Source organism: Blennius ocellaris, assembly GCF_963422515.1.
Source record: "Blennius ocellaris genome assembly, chromosome: 3".
In the NCBI taxonomy this organism is placed as follows: domain Eukaryota; kingdom Metazoa; phylum Chordata; class Actinopteri; order Blenniiformes; family Blenniidae; genus Blennius; species Blennius ocellaris.
Window position 1 is genome coordinate 32,109,951 of NC_137652.1, and position 20,742 is coordinate 32,130,692.

At 47.2% G+C, this 20,742-nt stretch overlaps 1 protein-coding gene across 1 annotated transcript in view; it reads left to right on the forward strand.

Annotated features, from left to right (window-relative positions):
• Positions 1-10,533: 10,533 nt before the first annotated feature.
• Positions 10,534-20,742, forward strand: part of ddt (D-dopachrome tautomerase) — a 69,682-nt gene continuing 59,473 nt past the window's right edge. Inside the window, exon 1 of the mRNA XM_080520566.1 lies at positions 10,534-10,722. Coding sequence (XP_080376692.1) covers positions 10,615-10,722 — 108 coding nt within the window. The 5' untranslated portion in view covers positions 10,534-10,614. The remainder of the gene's footprint in view (positions 10,723-20,742) is intronic.

Sequence of the window (20,742 nt, forward strand, 5' to 3'; positions counted from 1 at the left end):
TGTGTGAACAACAGCTGTGAGCGTTGCTAGCTGGAAGGTTTTGTGTGAACAACAGTTGTGAGCGTTGCTAGCTTGGAGGTTTTGTGTGAACAACAGTTGTGAGCGTTGCTAGCTGGGAGGTTTTGTGTGAACAACAGTTGTGAGTGTTGCTAGCTGGGAGGTTTTGTGTGAACAACAGTTGTGAGCGTTGCTAGCTTGGAGGTTTTGTGTGAACAACAGTTGTGAGCGTTGCTCGCTGGGAGGTTTTGTGTGAACAACAGTTGTGAGCGTTGCTCGCTGGGAGGTTTTGTGTGAACAACAGTTGTGAGCGTTGCTCGCTGGGAGGTTTTGTGTGAACAACAGTTGTGAGCGTTGCTAGCTGGGAGGTTTTGTGTGAACAACAGTTGTGAGCGTTGCTAGCTTGGAGGTTTTGTGTCAACAACAGTTGTGAGCGTTGCTCGCTGGGAGGTTTTGTGTGAACAACAGTTGTGAGCGCGCGGCTAGCTGGGAGGTTTTGTGTGAACAACAGTTGTGAGCGTTGCTAGCTGGGAGGTTTTGTGTGAACAACAGTTGTGAGCGTTGCTAGCTTGGAGGTTTTGTGTGAACAACAGTTGTGAGCGTTGCTCGCTGGAAGGTTTTGTGTGAACAACAGTTGTGAGCGTTGCTAGCTGGAAGGTTTTGTGTGAACAACAGTTGTGAGCGTTGCTCGCTGGAAGGTTTTGTGTGAACAACGGTTGTGAGCGTTGCTAGCTGGAAGGTTTTGTGTGAACAACAGTTGTGAGCGTTGCTCGCTGGAAGGTTTTGTGTGAACAACAGTTGTGAGCGTTGCTAGCTTGGAGGTTTTGTGTGAACAACAGTTGTGAGCGTTGCTCGCTGGAAGGTTTTGTGTGAACAACAGTTGTGAGCGTTGCTAGCTGGGAGGTTTTGTGTGAACAACAGTTGTGAGCGTTGCTAGCTTGGAGGTTTTGTGTGAACAACAGTTGTGAGCGTTGCTCGCTGGAAGGTTTTGTGTGAACAACAGTTGTGAGCGTTGCTAGCTGGGAGGTTTTGTGTGAACAACAGTTGTGAGCGTTGCTAGCTGGAAGGTTTTGTGTGAACAACAGTTGTGAGCGTTGCTCGCTGGAAGGTTTTGTGTGAACAACAGTTGTGAGCGTTGCTCGCTGGGAGGTTTTGTGTGAACAACAGTTGTGAGCGTTGCTAGCTGGAAGGTTTTGTGTGAACAACAGTTGTGAGCGTTGCTCGCTGGGAGGATTTGTGTGAACAACAGTTGTGAGCGTTGCTAGCTGGAAGGTTTTGTGTGAACAACAGTTGTGAGCGCGCGGCTAGCTGGAGGGCTTGTGGAAGCCTCGTGTTCAATTGTCTATCTTGTTTGTATGATTTTATGTCCGATCTGCTCAGCGTGTCACTGAACACTGTGGTGGGCTGGTGCAGGATCGATGAGTTTTATACCTGATCTCTGATAGGAGATCACTTTCTGTGAGCCTGTTGGTCTTGTCATTTTTTCAAGTGACGAGTTACGGGTGATCAGAAAGTCTTGGGGTCATTTCACTGCCGGCGTGCAGTAACAAAGTCTGTTATGAGAACAGCCCAAGCTGGGACCAGGACTGTGGAGGATTTATGCGAGGACTCCACAGGAGGAGAAATAGGGCTGCAGACCTTTCTCCATTAAAACTGCCAATAATTCATCACCAACGCACTAAATTCCATTATTGTTTAAAATGTATTGTTTAAAAAGATGCTCTGGGAATTATTGAAATGTGAAGCGTGTCTTGTTCTGTGTTGCTTTGTGTGTTTTTTTGTATCACTAAATTGTTTTACTAACATTGTACAAATAATCATAAATAAAGGTGACATACAGTCAAATCAGTCCACAACAGAGGTTTGATAAAACTAAAGGTGAAAATGCAAAGATTGGAAAACATAAAATTAAAACTCACCAAACTCACCAAAGAAAAGAAAAAAATGTATAAGACGAAAAATTAATGTTTAACGACACTTTTGGAGTTTATTGAAGCAAACTGTCCGCTGTGTTCTGTTTTGTGTTCTGTGTGTGTCTAGTGACCTCGGCTCCTCAGCAGTTTGATAAGAGAGCTTCTGAAGAACTTTGTTTCTCATGTATGTTAATATTCTCATAAACGCAAATTTCCTTTTGTGTAGATGGAGTGGTTTATGCATGTTTAAGTTTTTGTGTCTAATGTAATATTTTATGTTAGTATGTGAGGAGGAAGATTAAAATGGATAATCAACAGTCCACTCGTTCTGCAACAGAGATATGAGTGTGTTTTAGGTTTTAACTCCTGCTGGTGCTGTTGGTAGAATGAAGAGTGTGTGCTTAATTTTTCTTGCATGTTGTGCGATTGTAACAACGGTTCATTTAATAATTGTAAGTTAGAGCGAACTGAAGGTGGTTTTTTCCTATTGCTTCATGCCTGTCTGTTTTGTGGTATCAGCTGCATGTCTGAATGTATGAACGTATGAGTTGCAAGGTCTGAGGTTGAAGCGAGAGAGAGAGATTTGTTGATAAGCAGTGACGGCTGCTGAGATGGTTAGGAGTATATGGTAACTATGAAACAATGATGGCAACAAAAGATAAATATGTTGTAAAGTCAATGTTAAATTTCCAATGATTAGACAATATAATTTGTCCCAAAAGCTATTGATGGAATAACTGATGTGATTTCATCCCTAATTGACCAAGGGGTGTTGGTTGAAACGTCCAGTCCTTGTAATACACCTGTTCTGTCTATTCCAAAACCAGGCAGACCTAATGAATGGTGATTTGTTCAAGACTTGCAAGCAATTAACAACATTGTTGTACCAGATACCAACACCATTTTGGCTTCTTTGCCTTCTAATAGCATGTGCTACACAGTCGTGGACTTGTGTTCAGTGTTCTTTTCTATTCCATTGCACCCAGACGGTCAGAATCTGTTTGCTTTTACCTACAGAGGTAAACAGTATACTTGGACTAGGTTAGTCCAGGGCTTTGTGGAGAGTCCGGGGGTGTATGCAGCAGCGGTTAAGCGTGACCTGGAGGACCTGCACCTCCTGGGAGGAAGCACGCTTGTTCAATATGCCGATGACCTTCTCGTCGCCTCACCAACACCTGAGGACTGTAGAACTGATTCCATCTTACTTCTGAAAAGACTGGCACAGTGTGGTCATCGCGTGTCGTTGGCCAAACGTCAGTTTTGTTTGCCTCAAGTTCCACATTTGGGCCGTGTGTTGAGGGATGGACAGAGGCTGTCCCCCGAGAGGGTATAACTCCCCGCCAATATGTCACCACCAGCAACCAAGAAGGACATGTTATCATTCCTTGGCATGGCAAACTACTGTCGTCACTGGAGTTTTGAGTATGCAGCTATGGATTGTGTGTTGAGAGCTGCTACTCTGAATGCTGCTCCAAGAGAGGTGGAGTGGACCGCCGAGATGAAGATGCTTTTCAGAGACTCAAGCAGGCGTTGAGTTCGGCTCCAGCGCTTAGCTTGCCGGACGACCATCAGCCGTTCATCTACATGTGCATGAAAAGGAGGGTGTTGCTACTGGAATGTTGGTGCAGAAGCATGGTGCACATTACCGTCCTGTGGCGTATTACTCCTCGCGTCTCTCCCCAGTTGTCCTCGGCATGCCGAGATGTTTGAGATTAGTGGCCGCTGTTGCCACTTTGATTGATAAATCTTCACTGATTGTACTTGCACACGATTGTGTAGTTCATGTGCCACATGTAGACTTGCACATCTTGAATACTTCTGCTGCTCAGATACTCAATTTCTTTCCACACAACCTGTGAATCCAGAATAAATAAATTCAGTCGCATTTTAATGATGTCTTTAGATGAACAAAACTGCACTGATGATTGAGAAAGGTCAGTGTTGCTATGTAAATGGGGTGTGCACAAGGCCGGGAGGGGCCGGCTGGTGGATTCACCCTGGTAGTTGTCCTGTTTGTTTATGTCTCAGCAGGAGACAATGTTTATATCATAAATAGATTTCAAATTACTCTGAAGAAAACAAAGAAAAAACTATTTTAAAAAGTTAACTTAAATTTCAATGTAGATTTGAGCTAACAAAACAAACGAAAGATGATTTTGTATGTTAGTTGGGAAATTGTCAATTTGTTTGTTTGTATTTGTTTATTGTTTATTTGTCAGTTTTGTTTGTTTGTTTGGTTGTGTAGAATAAACAATATAGATGCTATAAGAAGCTATTTCAGCGTCTGCATTGGGGTAATGGAGCCTGATCACCCTGTTGGTTATCACAATCCTGATTGTCTGAACTATTTTCTGGTGAGAAGCTCAAAGAAATAAATGAGTACAGACGACCTTACAAGGGACTGATGACTATGTGACTACATATGTTAACACTAACATTGAGGAAGTTTCATTTGCAGGTATCCAGGAGACTGCTGAAGCCTGGAGAGGAACCAACTGAACCAACTGAACCACTTCACGTGGATGATGATGCATTAATCAAGTCTCTATCTGAGTTTTTGTTTCCTCGACAGAAAGCTCCATACCAGGTGCTGGTCATGACGAAAACAGCTCTGAAAAGGAGGGGAGAGCAGAGTGGGTACATGCGACACGGTGCCACTCGTCACCCCAGACCAACTCGTCACTGACAGACCAAGCCGGCTCCGACCAACTTGAAGAAGGACGGAGAGCCTTCAAACCAGTAGTAGGATGGGTGTCCATCATCCTACTACTGGCGTTCGGGATCCATGGTATCCTTTCCCTCGCTGTGGATTTAGCATGGAGCAGAACACAGTTTCACGGAGGTGTGAATCACCTGCTACAGTGTGGAGGAGCTGTTGTTAATTTTTTCCTTGAACGGAGTCACGGGTTTTTGAGTCATTCACCCAAGTGAACCGGTTGTCTGAGTCATTTGATTCAGTTGCGCATGCGCACTATTTCCACCTGCTCCTGGACCTGGAGGCTCAGCTGAACTGCGACATGAACCAGGGGGAGAATCATGTATTCATCGTAAAATGCTGAAACACTTCTGAGGAAAATAACAATAAGTACACACTAGTTTTTTTTTTATCCTGGTCTCCTTATTCTAGATTATGTGTGTTGTTTTTGAGGTTAATTCGAATCAGAAAATAAATTAAATAAGGGATTAAACTGAATAAATACCTGGCATCCAGAATGGCAGATATACAGTATATATTAATATGATGATATGATTTTACTGTTTTTTTCCTTCCAACATTCTGATTTTCTTTTTTTCTTAATATCAATAAATAATGTGACGTTCATAAGGCAGAACTAAGTATTGACCTTATTCCGGAAGTTTGCGTGGGCGCCGCCATGCGCGTAATCACACTTCCGGTTTAGCCCCGCGCTACTTGATTTGCGATACCAGTCTCTTGAATTGTTTCCAATTTTAAGGTACTTTTAAGCTAGTTTAAAGCTATCAGAGATGGCCGGGGTTAATTGCGCAGTGCGTGGTTGTCACAATAGCTGGATAAAAAGGAAGCTAACTCTGTCGCAGCTTTGTTTTGAGCACCAGAAGAAGAGGTCTGAGTGTCCTGGGGCCTCATTTATAAACGTTGCGTACGCACAAAAGAATGCGTACGCCACTCTCTACGCAAACCGTGGGATTTATAAAAAGAGAACTTGACGGGAAAATGTGCGGTCCTCCACGCCAACTCTGACCCAGGCGTACCACAGAACTGGGGGAAGGAGAAACTGCGCCACCGATGGCAGAAGAAAGAAACGGGAGAAACTGTGTGAAACCGATCGTGTAAAATAAATAGTTATATGACCTCATATATGGACAGTTTATTTGCAAGAAGTGGATAGTAAAAAATAAAATTTCTACAATGAATAAACAAACATACTCCCCGGAGTGCACACGGGAAACATATGATTAAGACAATAGTAAGACAACAGTATTATGTTTCCACTGATATGAATGCAGTGTAACATCCTATATCATATAGCCCATATAGCAGTGTTGGGCGCAGACTGGAGGCTGTACGTGATGGGTGGCTTCTAGGTACGGAGAATTCATGTGGAAATCCTGAGACTTGCAATGTTGTAGTAGTGTTTAACCCGTTCACGACCTTGCAGGCGACAGTGGAGAACCCTAACCCTCAAGCGGTGGCTGCTCACCCCTTTTCCTCACCCACAAGGCGCAGAGGAGAGGACCTAGAATCTATAGTATTGTGGAGCGCACCATCGGGCTCCTGAAGGGCAGGCGGCGGTGTCCCCTGGCCAAGTGGGGGCCCTAAGCAGGATTTTATTTTGGGGCCCCCCTTCCAATAACATAATAATACTAATACTACTACTACTACTACTACTACTAATAATAATAATAACAATACATTTAATTACTAACGAATCAAATGAACAGCCTCTATCAACAGTGGAACAACAACTTTATAGATCAAAAGTGGAACAATCTTTTTTATTTCAACAACATCCCACCTTCAAGTGAAGCACGAGCCTCTGACTGTTTGGACTGTTTCTTTCTTTTGCTAGCTCCTGAATCGTATTGACGTTTGGAAGCTCTCTCTCTCTCTCTCTCTCTCTCTCTCTCTCTCTCTCTCTCTCTCCTGCCTCAGGCTGACTTGGTGGCGGTGTTCTACGCGCCTCTCGGCATAACGCACGCGCATCATTTGCGCATTTGCAGAGAATGATGATACTTTATTGATCCCGAGGGAAATTCAATTCACTTGCGCAAAATGGGGCCCCCATGGATCGCGGGGCCCGACGCACAGCGCGTGTTCTGCGTGTAGGGAGGGGCGGGCCTGGGTGTCCCCCTCCACCTCCGTCACCACTCCACTCAGGAGGGATTCCCCGATGATCCCCGCCAGTTGTTCCTCCAGCGGGGTGAGCTCCGGAGGGCCCGTCCCCCCGCCCGGGGCACAGACACTCTGCCTGTGTGACGCCAGGCGCTTTTTTGCGTCTACTTTGATGTCTGACCACTTTTTTTTCACCTCAGCCACACTCCGACCTTCTGAGGCCACAGCATTGACACCATCCGCCACATGCTGCCACTCTAGAGCTTTTTTGGCGTTGGTGACCCCAACACTGTGTCCACCAAATAATATCGCCTTCCTCTTCTCCACCTCCCCGACCAGAACTTCCACCTCACACTGGGTCAAATTGCGTTTCTTGGCTTTTCTTTCTGCTTTCGGCATGCTTTCAGTCATGAATCAATATTCATGAGAGGCGTTCCTCTGAATATTTATAGGCCAATATGGGCGTGGTATGACCCGCACACAGGTGCGCCACATTTAGAGTGGATTGTGATTTATAAAGGGAAATCGGCGTAGGACGTGCGTGCGCACTGTTTTATAAATCAGGATATTTTTGTGCGTACGCACTTTCTGTGTTTCGTGCGTACGCCAATATTGACGTCAATCCTACGCACAGTTTTATAAATGAGGCCCCTGGTCCTGTGTTTACCTTGCACTGCCCCCCTACCAAGGACGAGGATCGGCGAGCTTGGCTGAAGGCGCTGAATTTAAAGAATCCGCCGAAGTTTCCTTTCGTCTGCTCTTTTCACTTTGTGGATGGTAAACCTCCACCTGAACATCCTTACCCAGAGAAATGGTTGGGCTACGTCGCTCCTCTGAAGAAACCTCGTGGGGTGCTTGTGAGACCATCAAGTAAGTTGATATCGACTTTAAACAAGCCGTTTGACGAGGCCTGATCTCCAATCAAAAACAATCACTTCATTCTTTGATTTGTTAAAATTATGTTAAGTTACTATGTGATGTGTTTTATGTAACATGTTGTTAAACTATGAAAACCAGAGGTGGGCAGTACACTGTTAGCTAGCTACATTCACACTAGCTCACTGCAGTTAACTTGAGCAACATTTTCATAAACTTGTACGTTTATGAGTCATTTTCTGACACCCTAAAGTAATATACCTGTAATGCATTTGAATATTTTTTGTTAATAAGCTTTATTTTCACAATATAAAACCACTTGTGTGTCTTGCACTGCTTCCAAAATGATTGTTTTTCTTGCTTTGGTGGTGGTATCACAGTGAGTAACCCCGACTATTGTTTTGTAATAACGTTACTCTTAAGTATACATTTTTATACTCTACCCTACCCACCTCTGGTAAAAAAAATCAATAAAAAAATGTTGTATAATTTCTTAAAAACTAATTGAATGTGTCTGTGTCTTCAGCTGCATCTGCCAGCTGTGCTGTGGAAGACGATACCCATGAAGAAGAAACACCTTCACTTCCTCCTGACCACGACTATACAGATACTGGGCCAATATTAGACCAGCCACTTAAATGTGATCAGGCAACACAGTGTTCAGGTCCCCGAACTGTACAGACAACTGCTACGCTCTGATCACTTAAGCCTGCTGTACACTGGTTTGCCCTTGGAAGGTTTTGGTTTTTTGGCTGATCAGCTGACAAAAGATTACAAAAATTCCTTTCAGATGGACGCTTGTGATCAGATCTTTATGTCACTGATGAAGCTCCGCCTAAATTTTCTGCAGGACGACCTTGCGGAAAGATTTCATGTGTTACAGTCACAAGTCAGCAAGATTACATCGCTGTGGTTCGACATCATGGAGGAGAAGCTGAGGAGTTCCATCCCTTGGCTGCCCAGGGAGACAATTCCAGCAGGTCATAATGTACATGAACAGATTATTAAAAAAACAAACCTATTTCCAAGTGGTGTTGCCAATGTAGGCTTTGTTTATTTGTACATTAAAAGAATTAACCTCTCATAAAAAGTGTGAATTATTTTGCTTGTCGTTTAAATGAAAATAACAAAACAAAATAATTAAAAATGTCGGCATATACTATTTCCGGTCATCTTCTCATGTCATCCACCCGCTCTGAAATATCTCTAGGGTGAGCCAAAGATATTCCTCCTGAGCTCCTCAGTGCATGTGTGGTCTCTTCCCATGTCGTTCTCTCCATGTTTCTGTGACAGACGGTGAAAGACAAGGAATTAGCAGAGTCAGAAAAACAAAGTTTTACAAATGGAAATAAAATATAACAGACTATTGGTGCAACAGAAAGTATAATAAGAGATAACGTAGCTGTACTTTAGTTTTTACATCCATGCTTTACTGTTCTCAGTTTTAGAATAGACTAGACTACATTATCATCATCAAATGTATGGGCCTAAGGTGATGGTAGTGAGCATTCATTAAAATCTTTTAAAACAACACAACTATCAAATGATTTAACAGCTGTCTGTGTCTTTCTAGTGGCTACTAGATGAGTGTGAATATTACGCACAAACACTACTACGTTTGAAACATTATCACACCACCACTATCTTTACAAAGCATGTTGTGGGTAGTTTTTAGTGGCTGGGTTTGTTTAATAGATGCCTTAATATCCTAAGCAAGACGCGGCTTAAGAATCGCTCGACCGGCTGCGTTAGCCTGTCGTCTTGTAAACACTACCAACTCCGCGCTGCGGCACTATAATGACAGCATGTAGCACTGGACACACTCTGATTTAGACTGTAGTCTGTAATAAAGTCAGCTCTATATGGAATATTGTGTTTCCACACTTAAGAATCCTCCAGATTGTTGTTGTTTGCTCTCCTCAGTGAAGAGGAGCTCCGTACTGAGCACACAGAAGGGATGCGATCTGACCGGCAAACGGGCTATATAAACACCTCAAAGTCCTTTTCAAACTATCAACACAAGCAATGCATCGTTTACTCGTTGGTGTACATGATCATAGCACATTTGAAGCAAAATAACCTACCTTATGTGATATTTTAGACGCAAGTCTTCCCAGTAATTCTCCGTAGAAATGAATGCGATTTCGCTGTAACCGGAAGTGCGTTTCAAACAGGAAGTGAGGGACAGAAGTAAAAGTGGGCGGGGCGGAATAAGGTGGATAGGGGACAATATTAAATGTAACACAATACCTGCTACAGTTGTATTTGAACATTGTTTATTGTGTCTTTATTCATGTATTAATCTCTACACACTTTGTGAAACAAACAACATGTGTCTTTTTTTCTTCTCCGCCGTCACTCAAACTTTCTGAGTGGAGCGGAGCTACAGATTTTCAGGTGAGGGAGGGGCGGAGGGCTCACCGCTCATGAGGTGAACGACACAGTGAAGTGCTACTGACCGATTCAGTGAACGACTCTTTCGAGTCTCGAGGTGACTCGGGCATGTGAGCTGAACGACTGAAGCGATGTGAGTCGGTCATTCGTGCTGAACTACACCTACAAGCTGACTCGAGCTGCTGAAAGCCTCATGTGAATCTAAGGAGCCGGAAGCTGCTGCGCTTAGCAGCTTGTGTTAGCGGCTCAGCTACAAGCTGCTTTTAGCAGCTCTTTTAGCATTACAGCTGCTTTTCTCACAGGGCGACTAAAGTGAGTACTGGAGTTAGACGAGCTGCAGAACAGTGACATTTATATTTTCCTATCTGCAGCTGGAGGCTGTATCAAGAATGACTCAGTGAACGAGTTAATAAATGTGATAACTCGCGAGTCACTGTTCAGTAAAGTGACTCGCGGGTTTTGAACGATTCGTTCAAATTCGATCATCACGACCCCCACACCCCTCTCTCTCTCTCTCTCTCTCTCTCCGTCCAACCCGGTCTCTCTATCGCTCTCTCTCTCTCTGTGTCTTTCCTTCTCTCTCTGTCCACCGTGCAGCCAGCGGGTCTTCAGCGTCCAGCAATGCCTTTCATCGACCTTCATTCCAACCTGCCGGCCGCCTCCTTCTCGGAGGACTTCGTCAGGAAGCTGAGCTCGTGCGCCGCCGCCGCTCTGGGAAAACCGGAGGACGTGAGTAGCTTTTGTCCGCCGCCTCGCTTACTGCCTTCAAGTGAGCACGGACTTGATTTTAACTGCACTTTTATTAGCGCCTTTACGGTAAAACACAAGACAGTGTACGGCCGCAACGCTGAAAGGAAACCCTTCAAAATAAAGGCCCTTGAAAGCAACGACATATTGACACAGACAGACAGACCGAATGATGGTCTCTCGCCTGTTTTCAAATTGCAATAAAAAATAATCCTTCATAGGTTTATGCTTAATTTCACCTCAGTGCAGTCCGAGGCACACTCCTTTGTTACTACAAGAAATATGAAAGACAATTACTGTAGAAATTTGGACTAAAGTACTGTTTAACTTGGAGCAAATTAACGAAAATAATGGTTTATTGCCTGTTTTCAAATGTCAATAAAACAGAATCTTTCATAGGTTTACACCCAATTTCACTTCATTACCATAATAGAAATGTTCCTTGTTACTACAAGTAATTTGAAAGAAAATTATGTAGAAATTGGAGAAAAGTACTGTTAAACTTCAATCTGTTGGTCAAAAATAATGGTCTTGCCTGTTTTCAAATTGCAATGAAAAAAAGAATCCTTCATAGGTTTATGCCTAATTTCACCTCATTGCAATACTGAACGTACTCCTTTGTTACTACAAGAAATATGAAAGAAAATTACTGTAGGAATTTGCAGTAAAGTACTGTTTAACTTGGAGCAAATTAATGAAAATAATGGTCTCGCCTGATTTCTATTTGCAATTATAAGACATCTTCACCATACACCACACACCTGGAGACCATACACCATACACCTGGAGACCAGACACCATACACCTGGAGACCATGCACCATACACCTGGAGACCATACACCATACACCTGGAGACCATGCACCATACACCTGGAGACCATACACCATACACCTGGAGACCATTCACCAGACACCTGGAGACCATACACCATACACCTGGAGACCATACACCATACATCTGGAGACCATACACCATACACCTGGAGACCATACACCATACACCTGGAGACCATACACCACACACCTGGAGACCATTCACCAGACACCTGGAGACCATACACCATACACCTGGAGACCAGACACCATACACCTGGAGACCATACACCATACACCTGGAGACCATACACCATACACCTGGAGACCATACACCATACACCTGGAGACCATACACCTGGAGACCATACACCATACACCTGGAGACCATACACCTGGAGACCAGACACCATACACCTGGAGACCATGCACCATACACCTGGAGACCATTCACCAGACACCTGGAGACCATACACCATACACCTGGAGACCATACACCTGGAGACCATACACCTGGAGACCATACACCATACACCTGGAGACCATACACCTGGAGACCAGACACCATACACCTGGAGACCATGCACCATACACCTGGAGACCATTCACCATACACCTGGAGACCATACACCATACACCTGGAGACCATACAGCATACACCTGGAGACCATACACCTGGAGACCATGCACCATACACCTGGAGACCACACACCATACACCTGGAGACCATACACCATACACCTGGAGACCATACAGCATACACCTGGAGACCATACACCTGGAGACCATACACCATACACCTGGAGACCATACACCATACACCTGGAGACCATACACCTGGAGACCATGCACCATACACCTGGAGACCACACACCATACACCTGGAGACCATTCACCAGACACCTGGAGACCATACACCATACACCTGGAGACCATACACCATACATCTGGAGACCATACACCATACACCTGGAGACCATACACCATACACCTGGAGACCATACACCACACACCTGGAGACCATGCACCATACACCTGGAGACCATACACCATACACCTGGAGACCATACACCATACAACTGGAGACCATACACCATACACCTGGAGACCATACACCATACACCTGGAGACCATACACCTGGAGACCAGACACCATACACCTGGAGACCATACACCATACACCTGGAGACCATACACCATACACCTGGAGACCATACACCATACACCTAGAGACCATCCACCATACACCTGGAGACCATACACCACACACCTGGAGACCATACACCATACACCTGGAGACCAGACACCATACACCTGGAGACCATACACCATACACCTGGAGACCATACACCATACACCTGGAGACCATACACCATACACCTGGAGACCATGCACCATACACCTGGAGACCATGCACCATACACCTGGAGACCATGCACCATACACCTAGAGACCATCCACCATACACCTGGAGACCAGACACCATACACCTGGAGACCATACACCATACACCTGGAGACCATACACCATACATCTGGAGACCATACACCATACACATGGAGACCATACACCATACACCTGGAGACCATACACCATACACCTGGAGACCATGCACCATACACCTGGAGACCATACACCATACACCTGGAGACCATACACCATACACCTGGAGACCATGCACCATACACCTGGAGACCAGACACCATACACCTGGAGACCATACACCATACACCTGGAGACCATACACCATACACCTAGAGACCATCCACCATACACCTGGAGACCATGCACCATACACCTGGAGACCAGACACCATACACCTGGAGACCATACAGCATACACCTGGAGACCATACACCTGGAGACCATGCACCATACACCTGGAGACCATGCACCATACACCTGGAGACCATACACCACACACCTGGAGACCATACACCATACACCTGGAGACCAGACACCATACACCTGGAGACCATACACCATACATCTGGAGACCATACACCATACACATGGAGACCATACACCATACACCTGGAGACCATACACCATACACCTGGAGACCATACACCATACACCTGGAGACCATGCACCATACACCTGGAGACCATACACCATACACCTGGAGACCATACACCATACACCTGGAGACCAGACACCATACACCTGGAGACCATACACCATACACCTGGAGACCATACACCATACACCTAGAGACCATCCACCATACACCTGGAGACCATACACCACACACCTGGAGACCATACACCATACACCTGGAGACCAGACACCATACACCTGGAGACCAGACACCATACACCTGGAGACCATACACCATACACCTGGAGACCATACACCATACACCTGGAGACCATACACCTGGAGACCATACACCATACACCTGGAGACCATACACCTGGAGACCAGACACCATACACCTGTAGACCATACACCATACACCTGGAGACCATACACCATACACCTGGAGACCATACACCATACAACTGGAGACCATACACCATACACCTGGAGACCATACACCATACATCTGGAGACCATACACCATACACCTGGAGACCATACACCATACACCTGGAGACCATACACCATACACCTGGAGACCATGCACCATACACCTGGAGACCAGACACCATACACCTGGAGACCATACACCATACACCTGGAGACCATACACCATACACCTGGAGACCATACACCATACACCTGGAGCCCATACACCACACACCTGGAGACCATGCACCATACACCTGGAGACCATTCACCAGACACCTGGAGACCATACACCATACACCTGGAGACCATACACCTGGAGACCATACACCTGGAGACCATACACCTGGAGACCATGCACCATACACCTGGAGACCATACACCATACACCTGGAGACCATACACCTGGAGACCATGCACCATACACCTGGAGACCATACACCATACACCTGGAGACCATTCACCAGACACCTTGGTACCATACACCATACACCTGGAGACCATACACCATACATCTGGAGACCATACACCATACACCTGGAGACCATACACCATACACCTGGAGACCATACACCACACACCTGGAGACCATGCACCATACACCTGGAGACCATTCACCAGACACCTGGAGACCATACACCATACACCTGGAGACCATACAACATACACCTGGAGACCAGACACCTGGAGACCATACACCTGGAGACCATGCACCATACACCTGGAGACCATACACCATACACCTGGAGACCATACAGCATACACCTGGAGACCATACACCTGGAGACCATGCACCATACACCTGGAGACCATACACCATACACCTGGAGACCATACACCTGGAGACCATGCACCATACACCTGGAGACCATACACCATACACCTGGAGACCATTCACCAGACACCTGGAGACCATACACCATACACCTGGAGACCATACACCATACATCTGGAGACCATACACCATACACCTGGAGACCATACACCATACACCTGGAGACCATTCACCAGACACCTGGAGACCATACACCATACACCTGGAGACCAGACACCATACACCTGGAGACCATACACCATACACCTGGAGACCATACACCATACAACTGGAGACCATACACCATACACCTGGAGACCATACACCTGGAGACCATACACCATACACCTGGAGACCAGACACCATACACCTGGAGACCATGCACCATACACCTGGAGACCATTCACCAGACACCTGGAGACCATACACCATACACCTGGAGACCATACACCTGGAGACCATACACCTGGAGACCATGCACCATACACCTGGAGACCATACACCATACACCTGGAGACCATACAGCATACACCTGGAGACCATACACCTGGAGACCATGCACCATACACCTGGAGACCATACACCATACACCTGGAGACCATACACCTGGAGACCATGCACCATACACCTGGAGACCATACACCATACACCTGGAGACCATTCACCAGACACCTGGAGACCATACACCATACACCTGGAGACCATACACCATACATCTGGAGACCATACACCACACACCTGGAGACCATGCACCATACACCTGGAGACCATTCACCAGACACCTGGAGACCATACACCATACACCTGGAGACCATACACCATACACCTGGAGACCAGACACCTGGAGACCATACACCTGGAGACCATACACCATACACCTGGAGACCATACAGCATACACCTGGAGACCATACACCTGGAGACCATGCACCATACACCTGGAGACCATACACCATACACCTGGAGACCATACACCTGGAGACCATGCACCATACACCTGGAGACCATACACCATACACCTGGAGACCATTCACCAGACACCTGGAGACCATACACCATACACCTGGAGACCATACACCATACATCTGGAGACCATACACCACACACCTGGAGACCATGCACCATACACCTGGAGACCATTCACCAGACACCTGGAGACCATACACCATACACCTGGAGACCATACACCATACACCTGGAGACCAGACACCTGGAGACCATACACCTGGAGACCATGCACCATACACCTGGATACCATACACCATACACCTGGAGACCATACAGCATACACCTGGAGACCATACACCTGGAGACCATGCACCATACACCTGGAGACCATACACCATACACCTGGAGACCATACACCATACACCTGGAGACCATACACCACACACCTGGAGACCATGCACCATACACCTGGAGACCATTCACCAGACACCTGGAGACCATACACCATACACCTGGAGACCAGACACCATACACCTGGAGACCATACACCATACACCTGGAGACCATACACCATACAACTGGAGACCATACACCATACACCTGGAGACCATACACCTGGAGACCATACACCATACACCTGGAGACCATACACCTGGAGACCAGACACCATACACCTGGAGACCATGCACCATACACCTGGAGACCATTCACCAGACACCTGGAGACCATACAACATACACCTGGAGACCATACACCTGGAGACCATACACCTGGAGACCATGCACCATACACCTGGAGACCATACACCATACACCTGGAGACCATACAGCATACACCTGGAGACCATACACCTGGAGACCATGCACCATACACCTGGAGACCATACACCATACACCTGGAGACCATACACCTTGAGACCATGCACCATACACCTGGAGACCATACACCATACACCTGGAGACCATTAACCAGACACCTGGAGACCATACACCATACACCTGGAGACCATACACCATACATCTGGAGACCATACACCATACACCTGGAGACCATACACCATACACCTGGAGACCATTCACCACACACCTGGAGACCATGCACCATGCACCTGGAGACCATACACCATACACCTGGAGACCATACACCATACAACTGGAGACCATACACCATACACCTGGAGACCATACACCATACACCTGGAGACCATACACCTGGAGACCAGACACCATACACCTGGAGACCATACACCATACACCTGGAGACCATACACCAAACATCTGGAGACCATACACCATACACCTGGAGACCATACACCATACACCTTGAGACCATACACCATACACCTGGAGACCATGCACCATACACCTGGAGACCATACACCATACACCTGGAGACCATGCACCATACACCTGGAGACCAGACACCATACACCTGGAGACCATACACCATACACCTGGAGACCATACACCATACACCTAGAGACCATCCACCATACACCTGGAGACCATACACCACACACCTGGAGACCATACACCATACACCTGGAGACCAGACACCATACACCTGGAGACCATACACCATACACATGGAGACCATACACCATACACCTGGAGACCATACACCATACACCTGGAGACCATGCACCATACACCTGGAGACCATACACCATACACCTGGAGACCATGCACCATACACCTGGAGACCAGACACCATACACCTGGAGACCATACACCATACACCTGGAGACCATACACCATACACCTAGAGACCATCCACCATACACCTGGAGACCATACACCACACACCTGGAGACCATACACCATACACCTGGAGACCAGACACCATACACCTGGAGACCATACACCATACACATGGAGACCATACACCATACACCTGGAGACCATACACCATACACCTGGAGACCACGCACCATACACCTGGAGACCATACACCATACACCTGGAGACCATGCACCATACACCTGGAGACCAGACACCATACACCTGGAGACCATACACCATACACCTGGAGACCATACACCATACACCTAGAGACCATCCACCATACACCTGGAGACCATACACCACACACCTGGAGACCATACACCATACACCTGGAGACCAGACACCATACACCTGGAGACCATACACCTGGAGACCATACACCACACACCTGGAGACCATACACCATACACCTGGAGACCATACACCTGGAGACCATACACCATACACCTGGAGACCATACACCTGGAGACCAGACACCATACACCTGTAGACCATACACCATACACCTGGAGACCATACACCATACACCTGGAGACCATACACCATACAACTGGAGACCATACACCATACACCTGGAGACCATACACCATACATCTGGAGACCATACACCATACACCTGGAGACCATGCACCATACACCTGGAGACCATACACCATACACCTGGAGACCATACACCATACACCTGGAGACCATGCACCATACACCTGGAGACCAGACACCATACACCTGGAGACCATACACCATACACCTGGAGACCATACACCATACACCTGGAGCCCATACACCACACACCTGGAGACCATGCACCATACACCTGGAGACCATTCACCAGACACCTGGAGACCATACACCATACACCTGGAGACCATACGCCATACACCTGGAGACCATACACCTGGAGACCATACACCTGGAGACCATGCACCATACACCTGGAGACCATACACCATACACCTGGAGACCATACACCTGGAGACCATACACCTGGAGACCATACACCTGGAGACCATACACCTGGAGACCATTCACCAGACACCTGGAGACCATACACCATACACCTGGAGACCATACACCTGGAGACCATGCACCATACACCTGGAGACCATACACCATACACCTGGAGACCATTCACCAGACACCTGGAGACCATACACCATACACCTGGAGACCATACACCATACATCTGGAGACCATACACCATACACCTGGAGACCATACACCATACACCTGGAGACCATACACCACACACCTGGAGACCATGCACCATACACCTGGAGACCATTCACCAGACACCTGGAGACCATACACCATACACCTGGAGACCATACAACATACACCTGGAGACCAGACACCTGGAGACCATACACCTGGAGACCATGCACCATACACCTGGAGACCATACACCATACACCTGGAGACCATACAGCATACACCTGGAGACCATACACCTGGAGACCATGCACCATACACCTGGAGACCATACACCATACACCTGGAGACCATACACCTGGAGACCATGCACCATACACCTGGAGACCATACACCATACACCTGGAGACCATTCACCAGACACCTGGAGACCATACACCATACACCTGGAGACCATACACCATACATCTGGAGACCATACACCATACACCTGGAGACCATACACCATACACCTGGAGACCATTCACCAGACACCTGGAGACCATACACCATACACCTGGAGACCAGACACCATACACCTGGAGACCATACACCATACACCTGGAGACCATACACCATACAACTGGAGACCATACACCATACACCTGGAGACCATACACCTGGAGACCATACACCATACACCTGGAGACCAGACACCATACACCTGGAGACCATGCACCATACACCTGGAGACCATTCACCAGACACCTGGAGACCATACACCATACACCTGGAGACCATACACCTGGAGACCATACACCTGGAGACCATGCACCATACACCTGGAGACCATACACCATACACCTGGAGACCATACAGCATACACCTGGAGACCATACACCTGGAGACCATGCACCATACACCTGGAGACCATACACCATACACCTGGAGACCATACACCTGGAGACCATGCACCATACACCTGGAGACCATACACCATACACCTGGAGACCATACACCTGGAGACCATGCACCATACACCTGGAGACCATACACCATACACCTGGAGACCATTCACCAGACACCTGGAGACCATACACCATACACCTGGAGACCATACACCATACATCTGGAGACCATACACCACACACCTGGAGACCATGCACCATACACCTGGAGACCATTCACCAGACACCTGGAGACCATACACCATACACCTGGAGACCATACACCATACACCTGGAGACCAGACACCTGGAGACCATACACCTGGAGACCATGCACCATACACCTGGATACCATACACCATACACCTGGAGACCATACAGCATACACCTGGAGACCATACACCTGGAGACCATGCACCATACACCTGGAGACCATACACCATACACCTGGAGACCATACACCTGGAGACCATGCACCATACACCTGGAGACCATACACCATACACCTGGAGACCATACACCATACACCTGGAGACCATACACCATACACCTGGAGACCATACACCACACACCTGGAGACCATGCACCATACACCTGGAGACCATTCACCAGACACCTGGAGACCATACACCATACACCTGGAGACCATACACCATACACCTGGAGACCATACACCATACAACTGGAGACCATACACCATACACCTGGAGACCATACACCATACACCTGGAGACCATACACCTGGAGACCATACACCATACACCTGGAGACCATACACCTGGAGACCAGACACCATACACCTGGAGACCATGCACCATACACCTGGAGACCATTCACCAGACACCTGGAGACCATACACCATACACCTGGAGACCATACACCTGGAGACCATACACCTGGAGACCATGCACCATACACCTGGAGACCATACACCATACACCTGGAGACCATACAGCATACACCTGGAGACCATACACCTGGAGACCATGCACCATACACCTGGAGACCATACACCATACACCTGGAGACCATACACCTGGAGACCATGCACCATACAC